Source organism: Typopeltis vanoorti, chromosome 5, assembly GCF_054136105.1.
Source record: "Typopeltis vanoorti isolate ZY-2024b chromosome 5, IOZ_Tvanoo_1.0, whole genome shotgun sequence".
In the NCBI taxonomy this organism is placed as follows: domain Eukaryota; kingdom Metazoa; phylum Arthropoda; class Arachnida; order Uropygi; family Thelyphonidae; genus Typopeltis; species Typopeltis vanoorti.
The window spans coordinates 16411361-16423741 of record NC_143553.1 but is presented as its reverse complement, the minus strand read 5'-3'; the positions used below and the strand labels follow the sequence as shown (position 1 = coordinate 16423741).

At 33.3% G+C, this 12381-nt stretch overlaps 1 protein-coding gene across 2 annotated transcripts in view; it reads left to right on the top strand.

Moving 5' to 3' along the window:
* The window catches only part of LOC150106249 (agrin-like), a 199639-nt gene that overhangs the window by 122534 nt on the left and 64724 nt on the right, over window positions 1–12381 (top strand). For both annotated transcript variants that reach the window (XM_090392268.1, XM_090392266.1), the window contains one exon: window positions 8986–9093. In XM_090392268.1, coding sequence (XP_090248394.1) covers window positions 8986–9093 — 108 coding nt within the window. The remainder of the gene's footprint in view (window positions 1–8985; window positions 9094–12381) is intronic.

Below are 12381 nucleotides of genomic sequence, written 5' to 3'. Positions count from 1 at the left end.
GCATGTATACTTCCACCCCCTTAATAAATCTAGTTTCCCTCAGTCTGTATATATTTTGCTTCCAAGAGTTGGCAGTTTCTTGAAATATTTGAAGGCTTGCATGAACAAATAATAGTTTTAATTCACTGAGTGGATTTTCAAAAAAAAAGTCTCTGGTTAGTTTGTTTCATGAAATTTCACAAAAAAAGGTCTTACTTAAATTTGTATAACAGAACAACAACACCCAATTTGTTCGTTCTAATTTACACATTTTATTTGAGTGAAAATTTTATTTACAATTGTATTTACTGAATTTAACATACAGAAAATAAATAAAGTGAAAAATACAATCTTATTTTTTGGTCCTTAATCTGCTTATTATTAATTTTGCGCTGTTGTTCATAGGTTCTTTCCATTATTGCAGAATTGCCATCATGTGGTTTTTGACAATGTGACTCTCATCTGAATGTTTCTTCATTTGTGATCAGTGGGAATTTGTTACTGTAGTAAAATTAAGGGTCACATTTTTATTATTTTGAATCCAATGCATATTTCTTTTGAGCATTATTAAAAGCACATAAACGTTCACTATGTTTCCAAAAGCATTTAAAAGTACACGTTATGTTTTCAGGTTTTGGGCATCCACTTTTATTTAAATCAAGAACAGGTCTCCCTATTAACTTTGTTAATGTTTTTGATTTGTCTCTTCCTTTGGAAAGCAATATTTGATATTTGCATGTTGATTCTATTATCCAATTTTTTCTTAGTTTGTCTAGAGATAGTGAACCAATTTCCCACTTCAGCTGATGGTTATATTTTATTAACCAAGAATTCTGTTTTTTTTTAACTCTTTCAGGTAATTCATTCCAACTACAAGGTGATTTTGTCAATGCATATCTTACAATAATTCCATCAGAAATACAAATTTCTTTCGGAAATAAATTTGAAGTCTTATTCAAATGAAATTGAAGATGAATTATACCAGTGATAACCGAAAATTCTTATTTTTCACCCACTGTAGATTTTTTATATTTTTTCCTTCATTCTTCTTAAATTACTTCATTGGCACCACAAATAAATAGTTATTTATTATTATTATTATTATTATTAATATTTCACTGATTATTACCTCTGATCTTATATTTTATGTTAACTTTCTGTTACAAAATTGTAAACAATTAGAACTTTTCAGAAAGAAACTTTCAAGGAATTTTGTGGCTCACCCATTATTTTTACATTAGCGAACACAAAACACCACAACACAATACATCGGCTGCAGTGGATGAACGATTGCATTAGGTCCAGTCACTCGACTCTATGGTTTTTTCTTATAGTACTGTTTACCCGTACCATGCCCTACCGTGATGGTTCCTTCAAAAATGAACCTTTTATGCAGATGACTCATCGACATGTTTTTGCATACTGTTGGATTACTGTTGGTGTGTTTTTATCTTACTTTGTATGGGGAAAGGTAAAATTTGTATATGTGTTATCTGGAGAGTACAAACATTTTTCTATACCAAACTTTAAGAGTTTAAGTCACGTTTTTGGGGTTAAATTATCTGCTGAAACAACCAAATTCTAACAGTTCGGATTTTGAATTATGTGAACGAAATGTTTTCAGATAACTTGAACAATGTCAATAGATAGCATTAGACAATTTCTAAAATAATCAATTACGTGGATATCAGTTTTCACCACTTTTTTTCCCATTCCTGACATTAATTTCACAGTAGTGATTTTTTTACAATAATTAAACAAAATTGCATTAAAGTATAAAGTTATGCATTTAAATATCAAATTCTATTCAGAATAACTGAGTAAAAAATTCACTGGAAAAACACAACAACCAAAGCACACATTTTGGTTCATTTCAGTTTACAATTGCATATTTTATTTTGCTGAAAGACTATTTACAAATATATTCACAGAGAAAAAAATCGAAACGTGTAATTACCTAAAACTATTTCACAATATTTAGTTTACACTCTTAACATTTTCCAAAGAGTTCAATAAAGAAAATGTTCATTACTCACTGTTTCTTGGATACATTACATCAAAATAGCTGGTCATGCAAAAGAGTTTTTAGAGCAGTTACCATGGTAAGCACAGATGCATACATTTGATGTTGTGTCAGTCTGTAAATGACACCATGCCTCCCTAAACTTTCTGTGTATTCTTTTGTCACCAAATATACACAAACAGTTTTTGTAAAATGTTCGTAAATGTTCCAAAATAAAGAATCTTTATCAAATTGGATAAAATCTTGGAAGTCTAATTTTATCATTGATGAATGTAAATGATTAGTAATAATTTTCCCCATGATATGAATAGCTAGTAATTCAGTTTCCAAAAATAGTAAATGATTATCAATGTCATACATTTTTGGTGAAAATCTCAGCTTCTTCACAATTAATAGAGAAAACTTTACTTTCATCAGCTCCTGTATCATCGAATATTAGTTCCCCATCTTGGCATTTCAGAATATAACACTCACCGTGGTCCATTTCGTAGTCAACTCTTCTTTGCAAGTAGCTCAGGATATCAGACCACTTCCTACATAACTTTTCCCAAGGGGGTCCTGGATAAATACATCACAATGTATGTGTCTTCTAAAATAATAATCGGTTTCCATCCTTTTAGAGATATGTGAAGAGTTTTGTCTTGTGCTATTTTCCTGAAGAAAGAAAATTTCAATCACTTGTGGCTCACCCATTATATTACTTGACTTTACTGGACACAAACACCACAACACAATACATAGGTGCACTGGCTGAACGAATTTGCTGTAACTGCAAAGACACTTGACTCATTTGTTTTTCCTTATAGTACTGTTTACCTGACCCTTAACCCTGATCATTCCTTTCAAAATGAAACTTTCGTGCAGATGATTCACAGACATATTTCTACGTGCTGTTGGATGTGATGTTGATGTGAGATTATCTTACTTTGAGACATCATAGGGCAAATCTTATCTCTGTGGCTTGAAGGGTATTCTGTTATTTGTCTTTATTATGTTAAGTATTTTATCATCAAAAAGTGTTTTTGATGTTAGACCATGTGACTAGTTCTCTCACTCATATGTCTGAAATTGTTGGGATGGGAAAAAAATAGCATTAGGTGGTGGAAGTGAAAAGGTAGTCAAGAGTGTGACAGAGGTCTTCCCTGCAATGCTCTCTACCCTATCTCCTAACCCCACATCATCCCTCTCTTCTCCCCCTCTCTTCCAGATGGTGTGCTCAGGCTAGTGGAGATGAGCAAGCTCATCATTTGCAGGTATCTTGTAGTGATGTCACCTCCAACTGATACTGCTAACTTTGGAGGGAAAAAAACACGTTTTTTTTTGAAAATCCACTCAATGAATTGAAACTCTTATTTGTTCATGCATGCCCTCAAATATTTCAAGAAACTGTCAACTCTTGGAAGCAAAAGGAATCAGGTATTAAATTAATAGCCTGAATTTTAGTGGAGACGGTTTCAGCTGAAAAGTCAAAATTTTGTTATTATATCTGTAGATACCTCCAACAGACTAGAAAAAACATCGTACCGAAAGTATGACTGTTAGAATTTGGGTATTTTACAGAGAGACAGATATTTTAACCCAACACGTTACTAAAACACTTAAAAAGATTGCTGTAGAAAAAAGGTATCATAGTATGCAGATAAAATCAAGTGAATCAACATGCATATATCAAACAATGCTCGTCATTGGAAGAGAAAAATAAAAAAAAACATTAACGAACTTGTGCATGAATTTCAAAACTTTGAAAAAGTTTTGAAATTTGTTAGCCAACTTGTTTGCTGTGATATTTAATTGAGGTTAAAAAATGTTCTTTACAAATTTCCTTACTTTCATTATTTCTTTCTGAGATTTTCATTTGAAATAAGAATAAATAAATATTTATTTGTATTGGAAAGAATACCTAATATAATAATTGTGTTAATATATATATATATATATATATATATATATATATATATAAACTATGTAAAACTCATTTCCATTATTCCCAATCAATTGGGAATAATGGAAATGAGTTTTACATAGTTGAATTATGTAAAATCCATAGTTTAACTTGTTTTGAAATGTCACATAGAGAAAAAGCATGCGAATTACATGTAAGCACCACTGGCAAATCATACACTATAAACATCAGCGCAAATGTTAAACCAGAAGAAAATAACAAGAAAAAAATACTGTCTTTATCACTTTATCTGTATTTAATTTCTGTATGTTAGATTCAGTAAATACAATTTGTTAATAATATTACAGTCAAATAAAAGGTAACATTGAAATTATCAAAGTATATATTACAGAGCTAATATTTATTTGAAATAATAAGAAATAACTATTTATTTGTTGTGCTGGCAAAAGAAGTTTCTAAAAGAAAATGCTACGGAGAGTTCAAAACCTTGTTTGTCTCATATCCGTTTCTTAAAATTACTAATGCTAAAAAAATAAATAAATAAAATAAATAAATATTAGTTACAGAAATAGGTTAAGAGCACAAAGAATTGATGGTAAAATTAATAGTGATATTGGTTTAAAAAAATACAATATAAGCATTAATTCACTACACCAATAATTTCCCATGGGAATGAAGAGTTTGAATCTAAGCACACGATTTCTGACCTAGGTACAACAAATTGGCGACCGGATAAGAGACATATCTTTAAGATATGTCTCTTATCCGGTAAGACTTAATGAGAAATATACAGTGTTGGAAAATAAATTCACATACATTTTATATATTTATTAATAAATATGTTTAACTACATATTCTAATGTAGTTAAACTGAATTTTAAAAGTAAAATAGAGAAATAACCAATACATTTGAAAAAAAAACATTTCACTTGTCAGAATTCCATACTCTAACAGCACTCTGAATTCCAAACAGGAAATAACACATATCATCCACAAAACAGCGCATAGACTTTCCCATCCAAGCTTGGGTAAACATAGCATGAGCAACTGTGGGAAGCAATTAATACAGACACCAATCGGATAGTAATCTAAATTAAACCTCCATAATTCCAAGATGTCCTATTGTGGAAAGAAATATGAGTTAATTATTTTTTTTTAAAACTTAACCATAACAAGTGATTTCTAATTACAATAACCGCTGGTCGTATGTTTGGGTAATCGCAATTGTAATGCTGGTTGTTTTTTCATAACGCTGCAGCCATCATGATGCTACTCTAAGAATTCTCACCCTTTAACAGGAAAGAAATATCCCAAAATGTATTGGAAAATTAGTACAGCCATCTATGGACAACCAAAGACAAAACATGACGACAATGATGGATGTGTGTCACCCTGGGAAAATTCCAAGATATCTTATATCAAAAACATTGCTCACAATTCCATAGGCAAATCAAAACACCATGTGATATCACAGAGAGACATATGTTCCCCAGAAATTTCTGAACACATAACTTCACGATTCCTTATCTCTGCATATCTCCACAATGCTTTATGCGAACCCAACACACCACATGATGTTGCTGACAGCAGGGGGCACCAGCAAAATTCTAAACATTCCAAAATTTATTTTATCACTATCCATCATCCATAATGCCATATGCAAACCATTTACTTATCCACAACTGATAACAATACACATCCAAAACACTGACGTCACTTTCCCCCATTCACCCTATCCATATTTTGTTCAGTATCCCACCAATCACGACACGGATCCTTATCCACTAATAATATCTTCCTTTTCCATTCAAAACAATCAAGTCACTTATTTACAACTAACAAATAATATCACTTATTTACATCTGATAATAACAAACATTCATGTCACAATTCCTTATTTTATCTTGATCTTGATCTGGTTAAAAGTGTCCCACCAATCATGCCACGAATCCTTATCCACTAATATATCTTTCTTTTCCATTCAAAACAATAACGTCACTTATTTACAACTAACAAATTATGTCACTTATATACAACTAACAAATGACATCACTTATCTACATCTGATAACAACACATACCCACGACACGATTCCTTATCTTATCTTGATCTTGATCTGGTCAGAAGAGCATCACCAATCACGAGACGAATCCTTATCTTTACCATCACCCATAATTCCATACGCAAACGAAAACATACGAACTGAACCCATTGGCACATATGCCCTCAGGGAAATTCCAAACAATCCAAACTCATGACGTCACACACACACAATGACGTTATCTTCTTATCAACCAATCACGTCACGATTCCTTATCTTATCTTGATCTTGATCTGGTCAGAAGTGGCTAACATACTACTGATAGAAATTGGCAATAAACAAATTAAGATTGTAAACAAGTTCACTTATTTAGGAAGCATGTTGAGTCAAGGTGGTCTCTCAAAAACCAACATTAAATACTGAATTGCTAAGACAACCATGGCCCTACAGAAGTTAAAACCATTATGGAGAGATGACAGAATAGCAATCACCACCAGGCTAAGATTGATCGACACTATGGTGACTTCTATCCTATTGTGTGATCGCGAGGCCTGTCTCTATTGAGGGAAGATGAGAGGAGACTCGTCTTTTGAAATGGAAACTTACAGAAGACTTTTGAGAATTCCTTATACTACTCATGAAACCAATGAAAATGTATGAAAACTGGTTGATTCAATAGACTGGGTAAAAAAAAGGAAAAAATATTCTGACAGAAGAAGACAGATGAAATGGTTCAGACATGTGGAGAGGGCAGCTTGTGTCATTCCAAAGCAAGCAATAAAAGGAATCGTTTCCGGGATCAAGGGTTAGGGGTCAACCTCGATTAAAAGACTGAACATCAAAAAACATCAAAAAATGGGCAAATTCCTCCGTTTCTCAACTGATATCAAGAACAAGAGACCAAGATGATTGGAGGAAGTTAACAAAGAGTACCACCTATCAGAAATGAGTGACCCAACTGTCCATTTAGGACTACAGGGGAGAAAGAAGAAACCTTGTCTATCATTTTTAAGTCCATTGAAGTAATGGCAATGAACGATCGTTTGATGGCTGACTTTTATCTTCCTTTTTAGGAGCAGGCTGAATGAAATCTTGCTTTCATGATTATTGAATGGCCAGATGAGAAGAACAGCTGATGCAAGATGGGTATTAATTCAGAAGCACAAGCTCGTAGTACAACTGGAAGGATACCATACGGGTCATGAGACTTATTAGTATCAATGCTATTGAGTATTTTTGTGATTTCCTTCTCTATAAGATCAGAGGAAGCGCATTGACGGGTTTTTGAAATAGTAGAAATTTGCCTTGGTCATCTAAAGAGTTGGAGAGAACGGTGATGCCAAGCGTTCTCTTTATCTTTAGGAGATGTTGTCGTTGTTCATTCATTCGTTGTTCAGTTGTGCTGAATCATTACTGACAGCCAACATTTCAGCTTTTCTTTTAGCATGGGCTGTGAAGTCAGTCGGAATTGTGGACGTTGAAATCATAAACCAAGATTATGTCACTGCTTGGATAATTGGACTCGAAGTGATACTTTTAGATATAGTAGTCAAAAATGTCAGTATATTCATCGGAATAAACGGATAGGAGTAATCGGAGCAAATGAAGGCAACAAAATGTGACAAGGACAACTTTAGCCAAAGCATATCACATCGCAGATATTCTTTGGTGTGCGATGTCAGACCTGACGAAAGTGCTATTCCCACTTTCTTGCGGAAGGTATCATGGATGGTGTACTGATGTACGTGATGTAAAGACATCTAGATGAGCTGTAGTTGTAGAGGATGCCAGAGTTCAGTGATAAACAACCGATCAGATGTGTGTGTCTGTAAGTGGTGGTGCACATCGTTGATATTGGAGTGTCCGCACAATTCATCGCGGGAAAATTCATGGTGTGGAAAATTAATCGCTGGAAAAGTAATCGCGAGAAAATATATCGCGGGAAAATTCTTCCCAAGAAAATTTGAAATCCTATGTCATGTCATTCCCATATATGAAAAAAGAGAAATATTTTATATATTATTTATTATTTCGATTATATTTAGCGTTCTGAAATTTTTTATTCCATATAAAGTCATTAATATTCTTTCTTACTTAGATACTATACTACAGGCTCTGTAGATGGAATATTAATTTTTACAAAACTGGGATAGGGTGGTCAGGGAGAAAGAGCACTACATTTAAGAATATTTATGGATAATATTTATTCCCAACTAATTAGGGAGAAAGTGCACAATATTTAAGAATATTTATTCTTCTAACTGTTCACTATTTTTCTGTTCTGGCATTTAGCTATATATTTTTATCTGAACTAATTCAGGTGATGTGCTTCAGTTATTGAACACACGCGTGTATTTTGAAAATCATTGCACTTTTTCTGCATAATAAAGACATCTTGTACGCTGCTATCGTTTGCAGAGCTAGTTTGAAATCATAGGTGCACTTTGGAGTAATTATATTAAAGAAAACGATAATAAATTTACATAAATACTATTATCATTATGTAAATCAGCATAAGCTAAATTGCCATCTGGGACTTCAATGCTAGTATTTACCTTTTCCTCCAATACTAGTATTTTTTGACACTAAGAAATTTTAAATTTATATTTAATCTTCTTTACTGAAAAAAAAATCCATGCATGCTCTTAAAGTGAAATACGTAATTAATTACTTCTATTGTGAACCCACCCTTCAAAAATAAACTGTAATCAGAAATATCATGTCGTTAACAACAGACTAGATAGCGTACCCTCTCCCACCAATGAGCTGTGTACATGGATGCTTGTAATTGTTTTTAGGTTAGAGGTGAATTTCGTCGTCAATATTGTTTCTAATGGCTGGTTTGAGATATATATTTGGATTGATTCGCTGAGGCAAAAACATTCTTCTTTCCTGAAAACTGTATTCAGTAAATGAGTAAAATAACAATCTTGAAATTACGAAAAGTAACATGATCTATTCGTAAGTAATTATCTGTTATAATAGGCGTGCACTTATTTAATTATACAAGTTGGTTATTTATATATGTATACATTACAGGAGAATGTAGAGGTCGTCCTTGCAACAGTCTTCCTTGCCAGAATGGTGGTACCTGTATTCCAGCTCAGGGCGAGAATTTCAAGTGCGTGTGCAGCCATGGCTTCACTGGTAAAGTTATTTCTAGTTTTTCTATTTTTTCATTTAAATCAGATCAAATAATTTAAATAAATGACCTAGAAAACCATAGATCAATATGAGTGCTCTCTTAGTGACATGATTTTTGATTTTTCATAGATTTCAAGGCTTTTCTCCAGATAAATAATAATCATGTCTGTTTCGCTAACTGCATTAGTTGATTCAGATATCTTAAAATATCTGTGTATTAATTCTCTCAGAATTTCTTTTATAGGTCTAGTTTTTTACATACAGAAATGCAAATTTGAAATTGTAGTTACAGCAAGTGTATGGATGAGCAGTAATATCAGTCACTCACATGTCGATGATACTCCGTAACTCAGTTGGTATAGAGGAAGCTCTTTGGTTAGGAAAACCTGTATTCAAATCCTTCTTTTCACGTGAATAACTTATATTAGGATTTTTCCGCTGAAGGTGATTTAGCCGATCTCATACAAAGGTAGCAGGATATTTCATCCCAGAAACTCAAGTTTTTCATCCCGCAAAACAGGCAAACCGACTAGAAGAACACGCATTTACACCCATAAACGCAATACGGATAGAATTAACCACCCTATCAAAGCAGTGTCAGATTTCTACGAAGCTAAATTACAGTACAGGTAACCCTCGTATAACGCGGATGTTAGGTTCCATAGAAATGCCGCGTTATGTGAATTGTATTATGCGCGACTGAGATCACATAGAAAAAGTAGGGGGTAGGTTCGGAAATCGTTTTTTTTTAATTATATAAACAACAATGACATATCCAACAAAAACAATATTTTTATTTAATTCAGGTAATTCGTGTAAGTTAAGAAAACAGAAACTATGAGACAAATACGTAGTATAAAATTATAAAAATTACAAATTGTACATAAATTTCATTGCACATAAGGCATGAATGTTTCAGACGCAATAAAATAAAGTGCATATTTTAATCGTCATCATTGTCTTCAGAAATAACATTTCATAGATGTTCTTTTAGTAGCCGGAGGTCGTCACCACTTGAAATCTCTTTGACATCATTAGTATAATTCTCGTTGCATACTTCGGCTGGTTTAGTTATCAAGAAGTCAGTAATAAGACTTTGCTTACCACTATGCTGCAATTTTTTATTAAGTTCATAATATGGCCCTAAACAAATATCCAGTTGTCTCGTGAATTTTCCCGAGAGCTTAATTGAGAGATCATTATTCGTAAAATAACTTCCTAACTTTCTTGCCAAGTCCAATCCTGCTGCTTATTTCTTTAAACTGAATTCTTTAACGGATTTATCACAATCAGAATTTTCGGCAAAACTTTCCCCGCCATTTGGTTCGACGCCATCTATTAATTTTACCAGTTCCTCATTTAAATCTGTTTCTCCATCAATTAATTCACTAATTTCGTTTTCAACCATATCGCAAAAGCCTCCTCCACCAAAAATGCGTGCGACGTTTATTATACGACGTAGCTCGGCATCCACTAGAGGTTCGAAATTTTGTTCCAGAACGGCTTCAGGCCATAATTTTTTTACCAGCAAGCATTGAGAGTAGAGGGTTTTTAATTCCGTAATGGATAGAGAAATAATTTTCACACAATTCATATTGAAAACTCTTTCCACGCTTGAGGCAGTGTCATGTTTGGATTAGATTCCATTTTTTCCAAAATTAATTGGAATGTTCGCCGAATATAATATGACTTAAATGTTGATATTATTCCTTGGTCGAGTAGGTGAATAAGTGAAGTAGTATTAGGCGGCAAAAAAGTTATTTTAATATTCAGATGTCTTCAATTTGTTGGGTGGCCTGGTGCGATATCTAAAATTAGTTGAATTTTGAAGTCCATATTCTTTTTCTTTGTGTAACTTTCTACATCGAGTACAAAACACTTGAAAAACCAATTTTCAAACATGCTAGCTGTAACCCAGTGTTTCTCAACGTGCGGCGTACGCCCCACAGGGGGACAATTTGAATATTTCTGGGAGCAATTAGAAAATATACATGTACATATTTATAAATATTTATATTATACTTTTTCAGAACTTGGCTGACTATTATGCTAGGGGGGGCATCAAAATCTCGGAGACGTTGAGGTGGGGCATCAAGATCTTTGAGACGTTGAGGTGGGGCATTATCCAAAAAAGGTTGAGAAACACTGCTGTAACCCATGCCTTTTTGTTGGCCTGCCAATAAACGGGTAGGGTGGACTTGTCGAGCCCTTTCATCGCACGAGGATTTGCGAATCGGTTAATAAACATTGGTTTTGTCATGCAATCACCTGATGCATTACTACAAAACAGTAGAGTAATTCTATCTTTGGAAACTTTGAATCCAGGAGCTGATCTTCCATTTTTCGAAATATAGGTGCGTTTTGGGATTTTTTTTCCAATATAACCCAGATTCATCCGCATTGAACACCTGGTCTGCACTATAACCACCTTCTTCAATGATTTTTAAAAGATCTGCTGGATATTTCCAGGCAGCTTCAACGTCTGCTGATTCTCCCTGGGTTTTAAGATTATACAAAGAAAACCGCCTTTTAAAGTTTTCGAAACAACCCTTATTGGTACAAAATCCATGCTGAGAGATTTCTTCTGAAGAATTTTGATCAAGTTCTTTTAAATGTTTATAAACTTTGAGAGTTTTTTGCTTAATAAGGTGTCCATCCAAAGGAATTTTCTTTTGAGTGCAATCTCCTATCCAAATCATTAGACATTTCTCCATTTTTTCTATTAGAATATCGCGAGCAACGCGCTTTGCTCTTACCGTTGACCCAGCAATAAACACTTTCTCGGATTTTATGTTCATTTTGTTTGATTGTTCGAATTGTTGATTCATTTAAATTCAGAGTCCTTGCAACAAATTCTGGTTTTTCTCCAATTTTAAACCGATCCAAGATTTTAATTTTTTCTTCGAGACAAATGAATTTCCTCTTTAATGTTGGCTTTTTCCCCTTCGTTGCAGTTTTAGTATCCATTACAATAAAAATAAACTTTTACATTAAAAAAAAAAGCATTACATATGTATGTAACTCACCAGAAAATAAACTGCTCAGCTTGAGAATAACACACTTATGATTTTTAATGCGCTTTCCTAGCAGAAAACGAAGACAATTTTCAACAATAAACACTTGATACAGCAAACTCTAGATACCTATGGCACTTGTGCCAGAGGTAGCACGTCTGAGAATTTTGCTGGCATGTCAACAATTTACAGGTGATATCCTTTTATACGCTTATAAATTATTCAAGTTTTTTTTAAATTATTACAATACGTACAAGTTGAATTTTGTTTTACACGA